This window comes from Eupeodes corollae, chromosome 3, assembly GCF_945859685.1.
Source record: "Eupeodes corollae chromosome 3, idEupCoro1.1, whole genome shotgun sequence".
NCBI classification, from domain to species: domain Eukaryota; kingdom Metazoa; phylum Arthropoda; class Insecta; order Diptera; family Syrphidae; genus Eupeodes; species Eupeodes corollae.
Genome location: NC_079149.1, coordinates 68,121,579 through 68,143,995, shown reverse-complemented (window position 1 = coordinate 68,143,995; position 22,417 = coordinate 68,121,579). Strand labels below are relative to the sequence as shown.

Genomic DNA, 22,417 nt, shown 5'->3' with positions numbered 1-22,417 from the left:
TTAGGATTTTTGTTGATTTTTTTGTAGGTATCATTGTAATGCGGGTCTATTTTAAATTATGTCGGGTTCATTGAGCAAATGTTTGTGCCACATTTTTCACATAAAAAAACGTAATTTAATTATTAAACCTCGATTGATTAATATTGGTTTTGAATAAACGTACGTATGTAAATTAAATCAAAATTAGTTGAGTTTTGAAAATCTTTTGGCTTTAAGCAGTTAAAAAAATAACTTAAAATTATGAATGCAAAAATAATATTATATTGATATCTTACATTTAAACTAGTTTTACAACGACAATTAGGATACAAATTGCAATAATTATTGGAGTTGACTTGCAACGACTAAATTAAAATCACTTCATACAATAATATTAAGATAATTTTCAATCTCACCGTTAAATTTGTCTATCACTTAAGGTTTTTAAGCCTCTTTAAAACTGCTAAACACAACCTTAAAAATAAATTATATGAGGAAAGTACTAGATACAGTTTAATTAGAAAAAGTTTTCGTAATTTCTCATTAGTTGTGAGTTTTGAAAAAACCTTGAATGTATTTTAATTAATTTGTTTAAGAGTTAATTTTTAGTGCCGATTTCGAATCCATACTCAGATCTTAGCTTTAAATTTAGTTTTAAAAAAAGAAACATTTTCAACATTATTTTTTTGTTTTAAAAAAAGAAACATTTTCAACATTATTTTTTTGTAATATATGAAAAAAAATAAGTTTTTGTAATATAAACAAAAACTCAAATATTGCTTGGAAAAATTAAAAGTGTGTATATTGTTCAGAGAAGAAAAAATTCTTACAGCAGATGCTATACTATGTTTGTAGAAGGTTTAGTGATTGAATAGCAAAAGATGAGTATTTTAGTTCTCTCAACCTACTATTTAACTGTTTCAATTCGTCATGGCCATGGTTTATTTCTTCAGAATTCTGTAGCGCTTCTTGCATTATATATGTATATTTTCAGACAACATAAGGGACTTCCTTTGCATTCAACTGCATTCTTTGAAGAAGGTAGTTAGTTAATTTTTTAAATGTTATTAATTTCAAGCTGGGAACTGATAATCATTTTCTTTTAGAAAGTAACAACGAAATTTTTTATTTTGTATTATAAAGAAAAGGTCCTCCAAAAAATTCACAGTGGGAAGGTTCAGACGACATAATGACTTGAAAGTAAGGCAAGTTTCTAGCATCTGATTGGAAAGGTGTCAAAAAATTGCCTGCTAAGTATAATCAAGTCAAGTCTTCCTCTGTCAAAATGACAGTTGATCATGTCCACTGGAAGATGAACTTTACTATGATCTATTTTCTGCGCAGCTTCATTTAATGTTTTGTGTAAAAGGGTTCCTTGTCAATTTGGAATAGAAATAAGTAATATTTCTTTGCAGTACAAAATACAAATCTTGATAGAATTGTAGCTTGCGTGAGGATTGTTCTGTAATTTTTTTGGTATGAACTGAAGGTAGTTTGTGAACTAAAGTTTTTAAATTCATGACACTTAAAAAACTAACTAGTTGCCTTGGTTAAAATGCACGTTCAAAGAATGAAGTTGACTGCAAATGAATTCCCTTATGTTGTCTGATCGTGCCCAGCGTTATGAAGTCGAATGGGAAAACATGACCAGCTGACATTTTGACATATGTAAGTAGACTTTAACTTGATAATAATTTTTCAGTCAACTTTACAATAAAGTTGTTTAATTAAACAGCAATTTATTGCCAGCTGATTTTAGAAACTATAAACTTGCCTTACCTTCAAGACCCTTCGTCTGAATCTGCCCAATAATCTCTTTGCATCCAACGGTTGGAAAATGGGAGTTTTTAATATCAGAAAAAAGTAAACTAAGTGCATTTAGTCTCTGCACCATATTCGGTATTGATTGGATCGATTTTAACCGTTAATAGGATTTCCGCAAAGTTAAAAAGTTTTTAACTGTTTACAAAGTTCTAATAATAGTTCTGAACAGTTTTCAAGAAAAATTGATTGCATTACTAAGATTTGGGGCCATTTTAAAATGAGTGAGATTATGAACTTTGTGGAAACGCTGGTTATGAGGCTATGATTACTATAGTAAACTTAACAGTGGATATAGTTTAAAACTCTGTAACTCAACTTCAAGAAGCATGTTCTGACCGTTCTTAGGGGCAAGTTATAGCTGTCATTAAAATCAATCCGGGAACATTTTTGAATCGATATTTGACGGTGTTTCCCTTCAGTTAGACATGAAAATTATATACTGATCAATCGGAAATCACGCAAAGCATGTTTTTGAGAAAAAAAGTGTAACTACGCATTTATTTTTCTCTAAAAAAGTATTTTTCTATTTTCCGCACGGAAATTCATTTTAATGAACAGCTGATACTTTTATGTTCAAAAGTGAAACGAATCGTTCCACTGATTTATGTTCCAATTCCACAGAATTCTAATGACATATTCTTGTTAGTAAAAGTTTTTCGGTGTATTTCAATCAAGAAATTTGTTTCAATGACAGAAATGTTTAATGAAAGCTATAAACGACCTGCCAAACAAATTCCATTGTTTGTTTTCAATGATGAAGACCAATGATAGCTATAACTGGCCCCTAAAGCCAGGTTTTCAGACGTTTAATGAAAACCTGTATTTTAACTTTCGTCGTGTAAAAAACTTAACACTTGTCGATTGCTCTTAGTTTTTTGTTATTCTGAATTCTGCCATCCCTTCTTCATCACTGAACACGTTTCAAATGTCAAAAGTGATTTCGTTGCTCCAAATGGATAAAACATAGAATCTCACCAAATGTTAATAAAATATCCCTCACGACCTTATAAAAGAATTCTTTTTGCAATTTTATGTAACATTCACTGGTCATCATACGAAGTGGTAGCAGTGTCTGAAGAAAAAACAAATTGGTATCCGAGAATTTGTCTCTTATTCGCTAAAATAAGAATTTATTAAAATTTGTGCTCATACACCAAAAAACTAAATTTATAAAATAAAAAACGAAAAGAAACTCATTCCGAAAACTTGCATTCTCAATATTTGTAATTTTTGTGATCGATATTGTTTAAAATACAATTCGTATAAATTAAAGTGAAAGTGAGACGAATTTACGTAATTTTGTCTTGTGATTGCAGCAGTTTACCTTGAAAAATAAAATCCCATTCCTTTCGTGTTCGCTAGAAATAGTTTGAAGTTTCTTAGAATGCCTTGTCCATTTCTGAGTCGATTAAGTGCAAATTATGTGCGAAACTATGCAGATATCCTTCTGCAATCGTATGGTTCGCAATGTCCAGTTGTGGCTAGGAGTGTCTTCACGATGGGAAGTTCTGGGGGTGTTCAACCCCCAAACACCAATACCGATGGAGCTTCTAGTGAGGCCCCTACTCAACCTAGAGAGATGTCAACGATGCAGCAAGTTAAAATTGTTGAAACTTCCACTGACATCAGCACGAAGCCTAATCTTCAGAATCCTCAAAAATCCCACGTTGACAGCAAGAACCGGACATTCCCCTATGAAGATTTCTTTCATGAACAGATCATGAAGAAGAAACAGGATCATTCGTATAGAGTTTTCAAAAAAGTCAATCGTTTGGCCGGGACAGGTATGTTTCCGAAAGCTCTGGAATATTCTGTAAAAGAGAAACCAATAACCGTATGGTGCTCCAATGACTACTTGGGAATGTCTTGCCATCCCAAAGTAAAGGAAGCAGTAGCAAAAGCCTTGGAGGTTCACGGCGCTGGCGCTGGTGGAACCCGTAACATATCTGGCAATTCCTTGCACCACGAAAATTTGGAGGCACGACTTGCAGAGCTGCACCAGAAAGAAGCGGCCTTACTTTTTACCTCTTGTTACGTGGCTAATGACTCGACTCTGTTCACATTGGCTCGGCTGTTGCCGAAGTGCGAAATTTTCTCTGATGCTGGCAATCACGCATCAATGATTCAAGGCATCCGAAATAGTCTTGTTCCGAAGCACATATTCAGACACAACGACGTAGACCACTTACGCAGCCTGTTGCAGAAAGTCGATAAGAATGTGCCAAAGATAGTCGCCTTCGAGACAGTCCATTCCATGACCGGGGCAATTTGTCCTCTGCAGGAATTGTGCGAAGTCACTCATGAGTATGGTGGAATATCATTTGTTGATGAGGTGCATGCTGTTGGTCTGTATGGTGAACATGGTGCTGGTGTAGGAGAGCGTGAAAATCAATTGCATAACATGGACATGATTTCTGGGACATTGGGAAAAGCTTTTGGAAATATCGGTGGATATGTTGCCGGATCGGCAAAGCTGATCGATATGATACGTTCTTATGCTGCTGGCTTTATTTTCACTACCTCACTGCCACCAACTGTTTTATGTGGAGCATTGGAAGCCGTTAACATTCTAGCATCGGATGAGGGTCGAGAGTTACGCGAACGTCACCAAGAAAATGTTCGCTATCTGCGTAATATGCTGCAAAGAGAAGGTAAGTTAAAATACAAAAATGAGAACAATATTTCAGAACCAAGAAACTGTCCATCATTTAGCATTTACGGTCAAGGTCATTGATTGAAAATATTGCCTTAGCGATATTTCGCTCATAGCTGTGTGTTTACAAATAGTTTTCAGCGTTTTTTTCTTATTAAAGCATTACGCACGGATTTCTTTAAAATCTAACAATTTTTGTGTAGGTAAACGCGAATAATATAAAAAAAGGAAGAAACGATAATAATATTTTAAAACTATGTATGTAAGTATAAACCAAAAATTGGAAAAGATTTAAGATACCTATTTCTTGTTTTTTTTTTGTTTTCATTAAACCAAATTTTTCAAGATTTAAAATTAAATTTCTCAACGGATGTACTCGTAGGTATTTGCCACAAATATTTTTTCTTTAAAGAGCTTCTTCCAAGCTTAGGGTTAAGTGGGATAGGCAGAAAAGCATGTCATCTTGGTTTTTGAATTACAGCCAAACTTCTTTATAACGAACCTTAAGGAAACAAAAAATTACTGCGTTGTAAAGAAGTTTTATAAAAAATTTGTATACCTATAGAATTTTTTAAACACTGCAAGTTTTTTCTTATATTTAGAAAAAAAATTATACAAAAAAAACTCATTTTAAAGTAATGCATGACTTTTTATTTTTTAATTAAAAACATATCAATTTTCGATTGCACATGAACAGTTTTGATTTTTGTTTTTTTTTTATAAAAATCATCTAATTTAGTAAGGTGAAAATATGCATTATCTGAGGTTTCATCTCTTGTTTCAATAAAACTTCGAATATTATCAAATGCAGGCCTTTCATTCTTTAAAAATGTCGACAATGTATTAAATGATACACCAAATTTTTCTGCAACATCTTTTTTCTTTTCTCCCCTTTTAATTCTTTTAATAATCGATAACTTCTCTGATAGCGAAATAACTTTGCGCTTCGACATTTTGGCAACAATTCTCGAACAATGCCAAATCAAACCAAAAACACTCTATATAAAGATATACAGTTGTGTTAAAAAAATAGGAGTGTCTGTTCTTTTAAGATTAAATCGCGACTCAAAAGTTGTATAATTTTTTTTAATTTATTTTTTCTATTGTACAAAATAGGTAATCCAGTCTTTTATTATTATGCTTAAAGACTACTTTGTTTAAAGCAAATAAGGTAGTAAAAACATGAATTTTATTAAAATAAAGTAAAAACTATTTGTTCAAAATAATAGGAGTAAACAAAATAAAGTATAAAAAACTAAAAAAAAATATTCAATTTTAAGATTTTTTTGTCAGTATTTTGTGGAAAATCCTTTGTTTTTTATAATTGCTGCACATCTGTGTGGCATAGAGTTCACAAGGGCCTGACAACGCTCAACTGGAATTTGGTTCCATGTTTCCTCGACTGCGTCCCATAACTGCCTCGAATTTAAGGGTCTTCGTCGAGAAACACCCTTTTTCACATGTGCCCATAAATTGTCTATGGGATTGAGGTCAGGCGACTGAGCTGGCCAGTCCATGACCTCAACCCCATTGACCCGAAACCATTCCTTGGCAGACTTATTGGTGTGTTTCGGGTCGTTGTCTTGTTGAAATACCCATTTAACCGGCATATTCCAACTCGCATAAGGCAGCATCACACTGGACATTATATCTACATAAACGCGCTGGTCCATCATGCCAATGATTGGATGTATGGGGCCAAAACCAGCATATGAGAAACTGCCCCATGCCATCACTTTAGCACCTCCATGCTTTACAGTTTTAATGGTGTACCGAGGCTTAAACTCGGAATTTTCTGGACGTCGGACGTATTGCCTAGAGCCAGTTCCAGTGAATAAAACAATTTTGGTCTCGTCAGTCCACAAAATGTTTCGCCATTTCGGCCAATTAGCATGGCTTCTTGCAAATTTCAAACGAGCGGCATGTTTTTTTACAAGCATCGGCACTTTTCGTGGACTGCGAGCGCAGATCTTCCTGGATCATCTTAGAGGACGCAAAAGGATCCTTTCGACTGTAGCGAACAATACAACGATCGTCATTTTCAATCGTTTCTCGTTTCCGTCCCCGGGTTTCGACTTTTTTTCATATTTTACAGCATTGGCGATCATTTGGTTAGAGCACCCCAACATCAACTTTATATCCTTATACGTTTTCCCTTCATTTCGCAACTTTTTTATGATTTCCCGTTTTTCGTCGGTGCAGTGCTTTCCTCGGCCCACTAAATAACCAATCTTGTGTAGATATTCGATATTCCAACTATTTAATATTCCTATTATAATTTAATTACTTACTGTTTATTTTTTAACTCACTCTCCTATAGCCTGATTGAAAGTAAAGATCATTTGATCTCTGGTTACAAATGTAAACGGTTATGAATTGCAAACCAGTTCATTGTTTTATCATCTTTAATGTCCCGTTATACTTACCGGTAGAGAAATAGGCTGATTACCAGTATACACATGGTAAAAAAATACTTGAGCAAATTTTGTAAAAGCACTCCTATTTGAACACAGCTGTAAATCCTCGGTAGACATCTTGGTTTGCCTACAAGCTAAACCGGAAATCAGCCTCATAAACTTTTTCAAAGTATGTGTGTAATTTTCTCCTCTAATTTATTAAATTTACCCAAAAAACTCAGTAAGTGTGTTTACAAATATTATTTAAAAAGTAATATTTGTATTTTTCAATATTACTTCGGAAGTTGTTCAAAAATAGTTTTTTGTGTAACACATTTAACGTTTTTACTTGATTGAAATATGAAGGTTTTCTGGCCTTCCAGGGTAGGTAGTAGCTATATTAAATTAGGTGGCGCAATAGTCCGTAGAGAACCAGGGCCTAGTGACTTACAACTCTCAACCATGCTGTGTGCGCGTAATTGCAGGTCTAACTATGAGACCTTTTATAGCTGTGTTGTGTCAGGCCCACGAACATGTCATACATATATGCATAGAATGTGGCACAATGTGAAACATTGAATGGCTAATCAAGACAACCTTTTAACTAAAAATTGGAAAGCTTGCACAGTAGTGCTCCAAGTATATTAGGAATGACCCAGTATATACCCAGTTTGGGGGTTTTACGGTATTAACACATTACAAATGTATCCTCATTTATTCCGTTTAATCAACTGAATACTTGTTTATTATGTCTTTTATATATAGTCTAAGTTATACGGTGGAAGTAACAACCACCTGAAAATGGCTATCTGTGTAACAAGATTTGCTAACTTCGTATAATGTATTTAGGTAAACGAATTGTTAAATTTGGATTAAAAACTAGATTATGCATTTATTTTTTGTTTTTGAAAAATTACATGGTTCGCATTGCCATTCTTGTATTATTAAAAAAGATAGACAAGCTTTATATCTATAAAAAAACATTTAGAATACAACTAATTGAACTTATTTAAAACTTCGTGTTTTTCTATTGAACCCCTTGCCAACAGAAATGTAGATAGATTTCGAATAAGGTTATTAAATTTGTTCATTAAATGACTATTTTGCGTGTGTAATTACGCAAATTCTGGGACACGACAATCGTTCATTATAAATATTAATTTGATGTTTTAATTTAATTCTATTTACACGATAGTGCAACGAAATAAAAAAGTGAAACGAAAATGTCGTTATTCCAGCTATCATTGTGGTTAATGGGTTTTCTATGTCATTGCTAATACTTACTTGAAACTTGATTAATTAATTTTATTTGTTTGCCCATCAACTGATTCGTGTGTTTAACAAACGATTGGTTAGTTGTATGCAATTCATTTAAAGCGATAAATTTATGCGTGCCTAAGTTCTAACCTTGACATAAAATGTGAATTGAAATTTTGAGTAGGTACCTACTTAATTTATTTATTTAAATTATAAATAATTTAAATGTTTTATTGGGGACATTAACTAAAGACTTCCACAAAAATGCGATAAAGATAGAACAAAATACAAAAAAATAATTACATCTTAGTTTATTTATAATTCGTTAAATACTAACGTTAACAATTCTTAATATATACTTAAAATTTAAAAACTTATACTAGACCTGTAAAAAATATTAATTTGCAATTTATACTTTTTATATTATCATTTGGTGAATTATGCAAGAGTAAAATTTATTATGGATTTCAATTAATTGATTTAAGGAACTATGTACACCATAGTTTGATCTGCTAAAACTAGTATTCAATGGTTTCTGGGGTCTTAAACTAAAGTTTAAGCTACCAACTACGCAAAAATCTTTTCTGAATAGCTTCGAGTCTTGTGACGTGTACGGCGTAGTAAGGTGACCATACTGTAAAAGAATATTCCAGGACTGGTCTCACAAATGAAACAGAAAGTAATTTTAAAACATATGGGTAATGGAAATCACGACCAAATTCTTAATGAAACCCATAACTCTATTTGCTTTTTAAACTATTAAGTTAATATGTTCGTTAAATGTTAGTTTAGGATCTTAGACAACATCCAAGTCAGAAAATACATAAACTCTACTTAAAGGACAAGAATCAAACATGTAACTAAAAGCGATTGGAACTTTTTTACGCGTAGAACTCATGGTTTTGCTAACATTTAAAAGAAGACGATTATTATTGCACCATTCCCTGAATAATATTATAGAGAAGACAGTCAGATTTAGCGTTAAGTTTTTAAAAAAAATTAATGTCGTCAGCATATATAAGGACAGACGAATTTTGTATGGTCGAAACCAAGTCATTTATAAATTAAACAAATAGAATAGCACCGAGGTGACTACCCTGGGGGATGCCAGAAATCACAAAAAATTAACTAACTCATTACTAAATTTAACACTATAACGTCTATCTTGCAAATATAAGGAGATCTAGTTTAAGAAACTGTCGTTAAAACCTTGCTGTGATAGTTTTAAAAGTAATATTTTATGACACATTTTATCAAAGGCCTTGCAGAAATCAATAAAGATACAATCTACTTGTTCAAGTTTTTCAATAACATCTAAACAAAAGAACGTAAAGTGAAATAGATTAGTAACAGTTGAACGCTTTTTAACAAAACCATGCTGGTTATAATATAATTGAACTACAGTCAAAAGAAAGGACGCTACATACGATTAATTTAAACAGTTTAGGTTTCACAGATAGTTTAGCAACAGGTTGGTAGTTTATTATTTCGTTTTTAGGACCTTTTTTGTGTACTGGTGTTTTAAAGGAGCTCTTCCAGATAGAAGGCAACAGCGAGTTACTTAAAGACGTGTTGAAAAGAACACATAACATTCTTTAAAATGGATTATGGTTGTAGGATACTATTAAGGGGAGTATGTTCCTTTTTTTTAAATTCACAAGCACTCATGGGGTTATTAGTACCCTTTATATGTTTATATTTAAACACAGTGCGAGCGTGAGGAAAAAAGGGAAGGCTTTAAAAGGAGATACCGGTGCACATTGGTCTCAAAGTTTTGAATATCAAAATGGGATAGAAAAACAGAGTTGGCCAAAGCATTCCACATGTGCGATTTAAGAAAGAATCTCTATACTTGACAGTACGACCGAAATTGAACTCAAGGTAAACTGATGAGCATTCCTAAAAGTGCGAGTAATAAGGCTGAATTGTTTAAGGGGTGGAATGCAACTGGCTAATTCGAAAGAACATTATTTGTAAAAATATCTATAAAAAACGAAAGGCATTAAACATTGCGGCGGTAAGCTAGTGGCTACGTAGTAAATGGATTCTGATTGGCTAAATCTAACTACAAAAGAAGTTGAAATTTCCCCTGCGACGTAGTGTAAAAAATCAGCTACAAATTTAGTGGAGAATGATTTTGACGTTTAAAAATCAGCTGCTCGGTAAAGTAACACGAATTCAAAATATAATAAATCGTTCAATATTTAAATACAAATACATATAAATCATTCAAATTGTGTGTTAAATTTGATTTAATTGAATTTAAAAACACAAAAGATAAGTTAAAGTTCTCGAATCAAAAATGTTTCTTATTTTATATATTTCCATTTGTCAATAATATGACAGTTCCAGATTGACTAGCTTTGTAGTGTAGTTTTGCATTCACAAAGCTAGTTGAACTTTGACTACGTAGCCACTAGCTTCGTGAATGCGCCCATTCACAGCGATAATGATGATATACGGCCACAATAGTTGGAAAAGTAATGGAAAATTAAACCTCCAGTTTAGACAATCAGCCGGGGCAGGCAAATGACATAAAGTAATCAAAAATTAAAACAGCCGCGGCAGTCAAATAACATAAATCATATTAAAGTATAATGCCAGAAAACTACTATAGTAAATGTTATGTCAATATAAATAAATCATCGAAGTTTTATACCTTCAAAAAAAAAAAAACACTTAAACACGACGATATTTTTAATAACCTGAATAGTAATTAACTAATAATTATTTGGAAAACACTGCCTTTTTATACATTTTCTTTCATTTATATCTTAGAAAAATGTTTATTTATTGTTTGTACAGTTGAAAAAATAAAATAAATTAGTCTTTCACAAAAACAGTATTTTTACAGGTAATTTTTATTTTGTCTTTGCAGGTTTTCCTGTAGAACATACACCCAGTCATATAATACCAATTAAAATCGGTGATCCCCTCAAATCATCGCAAATATCAGACCTATTGATGCAACAACACGGACAATACGTACAAGCTATCAACTATCCAACTGTAGCACGTGGTGAAGAGAAACTTCGTATGGCTCCAACTCCATTCCATACACATGAAATGATCGATAATCTGATAGTCGATATGAAAAAGGTTTGGAAACAACTTGATCTTCCATTGAATGGGCCAACATGCTCCCAAGAATGTTCATTCTGCAATAAGCCTAACCTCTTCAACTACTACGAAGCCCGTTCAAGAACTTGTTCCTCGTCTATAATGGCATGTGCAATTCCAGACTGCCCTCGCATGGCAACTGCTGCCGCATAAGAAAAAAATTAAATATTATTTTAAATAAAATATGGCTTGTGTATAACACTGTTAGCGAAAAATTAATTATTCAAAATAAATGGCTTAATCTCTTAACATACCTAAATTTTGTGTATCTACAACGTAAATTCGGTGTAATGTGAATCTTTTATTTTATATTTCTTTCAATTTTATATTAATAATATCCGTTATTGGTGTATGTTCATAATTTTGTTTAAGTTTTATTTTTTTCGAATAATAGACCAATTCTTGTTGAAAACTATACACTTGACTTTTATTACTAAACAACAAAAAAGAATGACATTATTAATCGCTAATTTGTGTAATTGCAATACCTTTTCTGTAGGTATAGGGAAGTGACTTTTGAAGTGATGACGAGGCTATAAAAGTTTGTTTAGACACGTGATACTGATACGCTATACAAATATGAAAGAACTTTCATTTAAACAATAAATAACTCTTATCGTTATCTTATCCTAAGAAAATAAAATTATTACTTAATTAATAATTTTGTCTATCACTGTGAGTATTTAATTCTATGAATGGAGAGGTAATTTAATTCGGAAAACGCACAATGGGCCACCACATTAAGTAAATCAATACCTGGTTAAAGATTCATGCACTGTTACAATTTAAATCTTAAAGTAATGGTAGCTGATATGGTTGGGATATTTTGTAGGTTTTTAAGTGCCCAAAAATTGTATATAAATAATTAATTACGCATTTCAGTGATGGGACTTCTACCTCTTTTTTGTTTCTGAAATTCTACCACCTCCAACTCAAGATCTATAAAAATAAATTTTTCTGTTATATTATTGTATTGCTGTATTGGCTTATTGAAAAATCAAAAAAACTAAAAGATTTCATAAACTTTCAGAAGGCACCAGGTGTCGATGAAAATCAAATTTTAAAAGTAAGAACTCGGTGGCTTTCTTTAGAGATGGCATATAGAGCAGTGGGATTCCTAATTTTTATTTTTTTTTTTTCATTTTAAGTTAATTTGAAGAGCCTAATCTTAAGGCTACCAGTATTTTCAATTTTCTAGAAAATACAAAAAAAAAATATTTTATTTTGAATTTCATTGCCTTAAATTTAAAAATAATTAACTTGAACAGAATATTTTGATCTGAGACAACACAAATCCACCCCTTAGTCGAAAGTATGAGATCTTTTTAGTTGAACAACATGAAAATTCCATAAAACAGGAAAATGTTGACATAAATACAGATGTAAAAAATCACGAAAACTATTTAAAAAATGAAATTTATGAAAATAAAATCATGGAATTAAGAAAAGTTATGTGCAGCTATTATGTTAAGTTATGTGTACAAATTCAACAACGATTAACTTTTTGTAATGATAAAGTTAATGGATTAAAATATTTAGATCCGAACAAATTAATTGCTGGAACAATTCCAACAGACTTACTAGATATTTTCCGATAGACGCTGCAAGCATTGAACTGCTCAATGTTGAGTGGAGAAAACTCAGAGGCGAGTTTAAAATAATAGAAAGTTTCAAGAATGATGACATTGTACAACAGCGGATTTTTCTTAAAAATTTGAAAGACTGGAGATCTGATTTTCGAAAACCTGTCATTGTACATGTAACAATTTTGTTGTTTACCACATAGTAGCGTAGCAGTTAGTGGTAGGAAGATTCGAGCCATTCTAGGCAATATTTGGGAGTTATACTCGACCCTAAACTAAGCTGGAAACTAAACATTGAAGTACCGGTTAAGATGGCCTGTGTTGCCTTCTACGCCTGCAGCAAAACTTTCGGCAAAAAGTGGGGACTTCAGTCGAAGATGATTTTATGGACGTACACAGCCGTAGTACGTCCAATCTTAACATATGGGTCGATTATGTGGTGGCCTGCTCTTAAGAAAGCCTATAATATCGATACGCTAACTAAGGTTCAGAGAACAGCTTGCGTGGGCTTTAACGTTATTTTGGATCTTCTACCAATCGACCTTTTTATTAAATACATAGTTTCCTGCAGTGCTATTAGGCTGAAGGAATCAAACCGCTGGTTGTCAAAAACTTATGGTCACAACAACACAACGGAATTGATTCCTTTAGATATTACCTCGGTAGACACTGACTACTGCACTCCTACTTTGAGTCTTAGTAAGGGTTTTAAGGTTATTTTCCTATCCAGAGAAATTGGGAGGATGACATCGTATCGATAGGTTTCGACACAACCATCTTTACTGACGGCTCAAAGATGGAGTTCGGAGTTGGTTCTGGGATCTTTTCTGAGTCCCTAAATGTAGCTAAATCCTTTAGGCTTCTTGACTTTGCTAGCGTTTTTCAGGCTTTACTGCTGGCAATAATGGAGGCATGTAATATACTTAAACAAAGCCCAAACCAAAACCGAAATGCGGCTATCTTTACAGACAGTCAGGCAGCTGTCAAAGCCATTAACTCAGCCACATCCTCATCTAAATTGGTCCAGCAATGTCGCGATGAGCTTGCGAGCCTGAATATTAACCTCGGTGTCACCCTGATCTGGGTTCCGGGCCATAGTGGTATCCTGGGAAATGAACGGGCTGACGAGATAACCATGCAAGGATCGGCCCTTCATATGAAGGGTAAAATATTTTCTATCTACCAAACTGAATCAAACGAAACGATAATCCATTTCCTCTGCAAATGTCCTGCTTTGGCAAACACTAGAATGAAATACTTTGGAAAAGCATTCTTTCACGAACTTGATGAACTATCTGAGACAAAGATTAGAGGCCTAATCTTTTTTCTCAATGCGACAAAATGGCTCTAACATAATCGCTATAAAGCTTCTCTATAAATCTTTCCCTTTCTATCACAGGTCGAACGAGTTTTTGGTATCAAAACGGCTAGGTTGCCTTGAGATCGCCATTTCTACGCTAGGTAGCATCTGAAGTTGTGAGCAAGATATGTGATTATAAAATTAATTTGAATGGACTGAATTTGTTTTGTTTTTTTTTTACCACCTTTTTTGGGCTATTTACCACCACTTTGATTTTTGCAAGTCCCATCCACGCATATTATTCAATCTAAAATTTTGTTTCACATTTTTTAGGCTGTAACATTGACCGCATCTGAAAGTATTTGACCCCCGTGAATAGCTTGAGCGTCCTATATTTTCAATATTTAAAATAATTTCAGCGATAATTTGAAAAGCTGGATTTGAATAACTTTTTGTTTTTTAATTTTGCTTAATCAAGGGTCAACTAAAATCCAATTATTGTTGTTTTAAACCTCAAACGGTTGTTTACATTTTCCAAGTGAAAGAATGCAGAAGTCAATGGGCGCACTCATAAACCTAGTGACTACGTAGTCCAAATTCAACTAGCTTTGTGAATGCAAAATTGCACTACAAATCTAGTCAATCACTTACTTTGTAGCCGAAATTTGTACACTACGTCGGAGGGAAAATTTCAAATACTTTTGTAGTTAGATTTAGCCAATCAGAATGCCTTGACTACGTAGCCACTAGCTTTGTGAATGCGACCACTTATAATTCAACGAATTCCACTGAAATATAATGTGGTGCACGAGCTTTTATTATCTTTGGCAAACAAGTAACAACACACGAATATTGACTTTTATAACATTTGTCTAAATATTATTATCATTTGCATGCAAAACAGTGAATCGATGATGGTTTTGTGGGCCGTAGATGCGAAGAATTAACAAATTATTTGGCCGCAATTAAATTGGCTTCATCGCACAAGCCCCATTTGAAAAGTTTCATACCTACTATGAAAGGCAGAAAAAAGCTATTTCTTTAGTTATAACTTAAATATAAATATTATATCAAAGTATACATATGTAGGTCTAAACATTCTACATCCTCTTTGTAAACCAGTTAATGAAAATTTAATCACAATTTCATTACAATTCGGGATTCTAATCGAACACGTTATTTACTGGAAAGGCAGGTGGATTTATAATAATTTCTTTATTAGACGAAATCTAAAATATATGATCTATGGATTGGAATTCTTTTCTATTTCATTCATTCTATTCAGAGTATCCTAAGATTTACCAGGCTCCTTCATATACAAACAAAAATATATTTTAATGTTTTTAATAAAAACGGTCATGTTCACTTAATTTGAATTAATATATGCAATTCAGATAAAAATAAAATAAATAATAAACAGTTCAAGATTTGAATAAAACATGTTTTAGTTTTGGTATACATTTCGAGTTAACAATTTCAAAAATACATTAACAATGAATAAAATAAAAAAAAACTTGAATTTAAAAAAAGTTACTAGTACCTACATGACCAGACTTTTGATAAAACAAAACAAAAATATATGTATATATATATAAGTACACTTGGCCTTCATCTTAAGCTAAATAAATATTTTCAATCTATTTTACACTTTTGTGCAAATCTTTGCGGCAAACAAGTGCCTACATCTATTGCAATTCGTGATCTGCAGATGTTTTGTCAGTTGCGAATAGTACTTTAATGAACCCATTCACTTTGGCCGAAATTTCAATGAATGTTTTGAGACAAAAACATCTACTATCGTTTAGATTGGGTGTATTTATAAATTTCTAATTATTTGAAGTTTGAATTTACACACAATTACAGTCGACTCCCCCTTAGTTTAAATTTCCTATATCTCGAACAAATTCTTTAAATTCTTGGACTATTTTCAATCACTTGTAAGTTGATTTTTTATATGTGTAAACGTTATCAGAAAATTATAAAATCTAAATTTCAAAAAAGGTAAATTTAAAAACACTTCATTATTAGTTTGGTAGGTAATTCATTCATCTTGTAAGGTAAATTCTTTTCTTTTACAACTCATTGCTAACTTTAAGATAAATTATGGCCAGAAGAAAATTGAAAACATTAGATCTTGAAATTGAGAAGTGAGTTGAAAAAGAAAAAGAAAATTGCTAAAGATTTTAGGTTTCCCAAGAGTACTCTTTCTTATATATGGGCTAATATTAGTTATTACCTCAAGTGCAACAAAGTTTTTGAGTATGAAAGTTTTGACAAATCTGTTTTCGAATGGTTCGGAAAAAACTGTATAATCTTAAAAAAAGAATGTGCTGAAATTCGCAGACAACTTAGGATTTCCAAATTTCAATGCATGTGATAGTTGGCTAACCAGATTTAAAGCCAGGAATAATATCCTTTTCACGACACGTACCTTGACTTTGAAAGGGGAAAATGTTTTGGAGGAAATCACAGTAAAGAAAGAGAAACATGCTTTGTGGGGTCCAACATGACACGCTCAGAAAAGCTTAAGCTCTTATATTCATCAGCTAGAGAAAAAAAATCCTAGCTGTTTTAATGAAGTAATCGAAAATGCAATTAAAATATTAGAAACAGCGATTGAATTGACTGAAAATGTAATAGCTGAGCTTCAAAAATGCCTTTTTAAAATAAAGCCGTAATAGTAAGAAGCTTTTATTTATTTATTTACTTACTTACTTTAGGTGGCGCTACAGTTCTGTGTGAACTAGGATCTCACCCAACAAACTTCTCCATCTAGCTCAGTCCGTAGCTAAATGTCTCTAGTTTCGTGCTCCAAGTTGGGTGAGTTCATTTTCTTCTTGTGCGCGCCATCTTCCTCTACTGCGCTGCCCTGTGGGTGTGAATTCCAAGACTTTCCGGACCGGAGCATTAGTTTCCATGCACTCTACGTGACCCAGCCATACGCTCATGCCTTAGTCGTTGGACTTTTACCCTTCTGGCTAAGTCTACGTCGCTGTACAGCACGTACAGCTCGTCGTTTCATCTTCTCCTCCACTCCCCTTTGATGCATACGGGACCGTAGATCACACGAATAACTCTTCTCTCGAAACGACCCAAGGTGCTTTCATCCGTTTTTGTCATAGTCAATGCTTTTGCACCGTGTAGCAGGACGGGGATTATAAGGATCTTATATAGCGACACTTTGGTCCATCGAGAGAGAGTCTATGCTTTCTAAGCCCAAAGAAACAGCGGTTAGCAAGAGTTATTCTTCGTTTGATCTCAGCGTGGTGTTGTTTTCTGCATTTAAAGCGGAGCCTAGGTAGACGAAGTCCTTGACGTTAGTGTTGTAGGTCCTTTCTTTATGATAGCATGTACTTTGTTTTATCCTCATTAACCGTTAAACCCATTTTTGCCGCCTCTGCCTTAAGACTCACAAAAGCCCAATTGACATCACGCTGAGTTCTTCCGATTATGTCAATGTCATCACCATATGCTAGTAATTGGACACCCTTTTGAAAAATGACGTTTGAGCTCTGCATTATTCTTTCAAGTACGATGTTAAATAAATCGCATGACATTTATTTATTTACAAAATCAAATTAAGTGGCGTAACAGAGCATTTAGAACTAGGGCCTATTGACTTACAATTCTTAACCATTCCTGTTTGAGTAATGTTGTCAGGAATGAAAGGGAGCTACAGTTTTAAGCCGAATCCAAACGGCTAATTTTGGAAAGCACTTTCCATGAAAAGAACAACTCTTGGAGGATAAAACTATAGATGACGCAGACATTGATTGAACCCAAGACCTCTGGCATAACAGTACAACCATCATGTCATCGGTTCTATTTATTTAAATTATTTGTTGTTATTTTTCTTATAGTTAATACAAACAAAATATTCTCATTACCTCGAGTTTTGTAAAAACTATTCCTAACTAGAACTTTTTGTGACATCCCGTGAAAGTTCGACTTAGAGGAAGTCGACTGTATTTCGTATCTGGTTCTAATTATTCGATTCAGGTATAGCAAAATGAATGCACGAAGCACACGTACTTTGTGAATTAGATTGCAAATAAATTAATCCTCACGATGAAGCTCTTGATGTTTTTTTTTCTACTGTGGATGCATAATAGTTTTATTATAAATTTATGCTTGAGATAAAATAAATCAAAAGAACGAGTCTGGGATGCAACCCACACTGAAAACTAAAACTTAACTACAAAAAAATATTAATAAAACAGATTTGTATGAGATACAAAATTTGAAGTCAATATCCTTGTTTGTCTTCCAATACTTGGGTCGAAAACCATTTCTTATCAGTTTCTGTTGTTTCTCATTTTTTTGAAAAAAAAAATAGTTGTTAGTTTAATTTTTCTAATAAAAAAACTTAAAGTTAGCAAACAATTTATTGAATCATTTCAATATCTAAATGAACCCATTTTTTATAAGTTTTATCATTTTTTTTAAGGGGTCATCCCATGTGATGGGCTCAAAAAATCGATTTTTTTGTTTATAAATTGCTAGTTTAATATGTCTAGAATACGGGAATTAAAAGGGATTTTTCAAAATTCGAAGTCGTTTTAAAGATACTATTTCGGGCTGTTAAAAAAGATAAAACAAATAAAGGAATCGGTGGAAAAGGACCAGGTAAACTATACTGATTAAGTTATTCTTTAATGAAGAATTTTTAAGGTAATTTGAAAGTAATGTCGGTTATGGGATGCCCTATAGGCCGCGAAGCCCATACTTGTTGAGAAAAGCGAATCTCACGTTCTGAATGATGCCGTTAAACAAGTCAGCATTGATTTAAGACCTGAACAATCTGCTTTAAAAGGGTTTCAAGAAGAAGAGGAAGAAATACTCTATGGACCAGGCATCGCCGATTTAATGGTAAGTTGATATTTTTATAGTTAAGAGGATTTGAAACTTTTAACGAGTTTTTCTCAAAACTGTGTTTTTCATACTTTCCTCAATCGTATCTTAAAAACGGCTTGACCGAATGACTTGAAATTTGTTGGGTTGGATTCAGCACATGTAAACACATGCTATCGACGCAAAACTCGCGACTTTTTTTTCAAATGTCTCACAAAAGTCCAATTTTTGGTATATTCATTTGATGATAGTTCATTCTATGTATTTAGGCTCACAGATTAAAACGCCGGGCGTTTCCTTTTTTTGTTTTAGAAAATCCAATCAGCCGGAATCGTGGAGGAAGTGCGAGCCTATTTTTTCGAGACGGAGCTGTTCACACCGGTGTAACTCGTGTTCTTTACTATATTTTTAATTCAAATTTTGTATTTATGTATACTGTCGAACTATGTTAATAAATATAATAAACTTAATAAAGTTGTATCTATTTACTGGTCGTAAAAAAAGATCCTAAAAATTCTTTAAAATTCAGGCTGTCACATGGGATGACCCCCTTAAGTTTTTTTTTATTATGAAAAAATACCGACGGGAATTTTTCTAAGAACATACAATTGAAAATAAACGCTAGTTTGATTTTTCTCAAAATTTTACCAGATGTCAAAAGCGTTATTTTTCGTTGCATACAATTATTTCGGAGGTAGAATCATTTTTTGTACCGCCATATTTACGTACGCACACACAGCCATTTCAGGAAAAAGAACGACAATGACCTCTCGAGTCTGAAACTCCAAAGAACCGAAGAAAACAGAGACGTACTCAGGACAGCGCAAATAGATCCAGAAGAAGCCATATTTGACGATGACTTTTATATAATTGAAGAGAAGGAAAAAGTGGAGGCGGTGGGAGCTGCTTTCCAGCAAGTGTACAAGGTGAATGTTAGCATTCGCTCCAACCACGACCTGGAAAACAGAGCCCTTTTTAATCACTTTTACCTTCGAAATGATATGACACAATGGCGATTTAACGTCTCCAAAAAGCTCACGTGAGAATAATAAGTTATTAAAGTTGTTTGCTGTTTTTCACCTAGACTTTGGTGATCATGAGATGTTTCAACAAATAGCATATTAGGAATTGTTGTTAAGCACAAGTGATAAGACACCAATTTCGTCATATTTGAATTTCTACAGAAACTTTACAAAATATACAACTAAACTTTCCTCAACAACCAATTGGAATACCGAATTAAATTTAATTATCTTTAATATACAGAAAGACAGACGAGGTGGTTGAATTTAACAAATAAAATAGTAATAAATAGTATTTGATGAACTTTTGCTCCAAAATATGCAATTTCTTTTGGTTTTAAGCAATCCTCTCAAAATCCTAAACCTCAGTTTTTCTAAAACTTGATTTACCATCGTCCATATTTCTGGTTAGTACCACCTTTGCCCATGCCCCAAAAGTATTTTCTCGAGAAAAAGTGATTCCTTGGCAAATGCAATAATCGCCGAGCAAACGGGACCAAGTCCCTTGTTAGTGACTAAGGTTGAGCTTCAGCTCATCTTCAATTCAATAAAAAATAAAAAGTCAGTAGGTGTCGATGGTATATCCAAAGTTGTACTAAGACATTTACCGACGGAAGCAATTGACATTTACATAACACTCTTCAATAATGCACTGAATAATGCATATTATCCAGTGCATTGGAAGACCGCTGTGGTTCATCCTCTCCCGAAAAAGGGAAAGGACAACTCCAACCCGTCAAATCTTCGGTCTTCTTCCGAGCATCAGCAAAGTTTTCGAAAAGATCATTCATAGGGCTCTGACTAAGTGGGCTGTGGACAACAAAATAATTCCGGATAAAAAGTTCGGGTTCAAGGCGGGTCATGACACAATTCATGCTTAACGGTAGAAAGTTTGTTGTCAAAAGTGGCAATATAACTTCTACCACAACATTCTCAATTAAAAATGGTCTTCAACAGGGAGCGGTGAATTCGCCGATTCTCTTCAGCATTTACACCAGCGATCTGATAGGTAGTCTTACAAAGGCAATTGCGTACGCCGACGATCTAATTGCGTACAGATCGGCCCGAAAGGTTGAAGTTATTAGAATTCTCTTGCAGCGTGATTTCGACAAGATTCAGCGATATTGCGACGACTGGAAACTGAAAATAAATGTCCAGAAGTCGGAGACAATTCTGTTCCGGACTCCGTTGGCAAGGGCCACGAGGGATACGTGTAAGAATTGGCGCAAGATGGTCATCGTTGATCTTAACGGGCAGCCATTAGCGAGCAAAAGTGTAGTGAAGTACCTCGGTATCTGGTTAGATCAGTATTTATATTTCGACAGACGTATAAATGTTGCTCTGACCAGGGCCAGAGGAGCCTTCGCTTTGACGAAACGACTGCTTTTTGGCGGTCGGCTTGACCCCAGAGTGAAGGTTATTTGCTACATGGCCCTCATACGGCCAATGATCGTTTTTGGCTGTCCTGTGTGGTTTAACGTTGCCCCTTCCCAGATGGAGAAGTTTCGGGTGTTCGAGCGGCAGTGTTTACGACGCTGTACCGGCTTATTTCGAACAGCCGAGTCTTCTTATGTGCATTACTATCAAGGGCGGATCCAGACTTTTCATCAGGGGGGGTCACACACTTAGATGAGTTCTTACTCACCGCTTAAAAATGTTCTCTAATGTTTTGTAAAGGATGCTAGCAAAATTTAATAATTGCTAAAATGACAACTTTAGTTATCAAATTATTTAGAACACTCATATGAAAGCATTCCAAGATTTAAGATTTATTTAAGAGCTGAAAGACAATAGCTTAGAGGGTTTTTGATGCATTTCGCGCCGAAATGTAGGAAATTGTTTTGAAACGTTGCTTTATTCCAAAACCAAAACACGCTTTTCTTGTTTTCATTTCTATTAATGCGAAGAACGCTGCAAAAATTTAAAAATCCAGAAAATGAGAAATGAGCTGAATGACGTAGTTTTTTCGAACTCAATTTCGGGGAATCTCTTATTACTATCGTTATCAATCTGCTTACTCGTATTTGATCTTATAAAGGAAAAAAAGGTTTGGTTTTTGAATTCAAGGAAATAGTTGTATTTAAGAAAATAATTTATCTAAAAAAATTAAATTAAAACAAAGTAAGGTAAGTAAACAAATAAGTTGGAAAGAAGAAGAAGTTTTGTAGCACTCACAAATTACACGTTTCAAAGCTTTTATATCAATAGATATGAAACGTTTATTATGTTTATCACTTAGCCATTAGTTAAACAAAAGTGTCACTTGATTTTTTGGGACATTTGTATTATTGAAATTCATGTTTGAATCTCAGTTCTAGAGCATCCAAAGCAAATTCACTACAAAAAGTAGATATATTTAATTTTTTAAGATCTTTTGTATTCAACAGAAAACCAATTTTGAAAGAAATTAAATGAACGAATGGATCGCAAGA

At 33.5% G+C, this 22,417-nt stretch overlaps 1 protein-coding gene across 1 annotated transcript; it reads left to right on the top strand.

Moving 5' to 3' along the window:
• Window positions 1–2,831: 2,831 nt before the first annotated feature.
• Window positions 2,832–11,646, top strand: LOC129952189 (5-aminolevulinate synthase, erythroid-specific, mitochondrial). Its single transcript, XM_056064657.1, has 2 exons — window positions 2,832–4,454; window positions 10,988–11,646. The coding sequence occupies exons 1-2, from the start codon at window positions 3,188–3,190 to the stop codon at window positions 11,380–11,382; spliced, it is 1,662 nt and encodes a 553-aa protein (XP_055920632.1). The 5' UTR covers window positions 2,832–3,187; the 3' UTR covers window positions 11,383–11,646.
• Window positions 11,647–22,417: the final 10,771 nt, after the last annotated feature.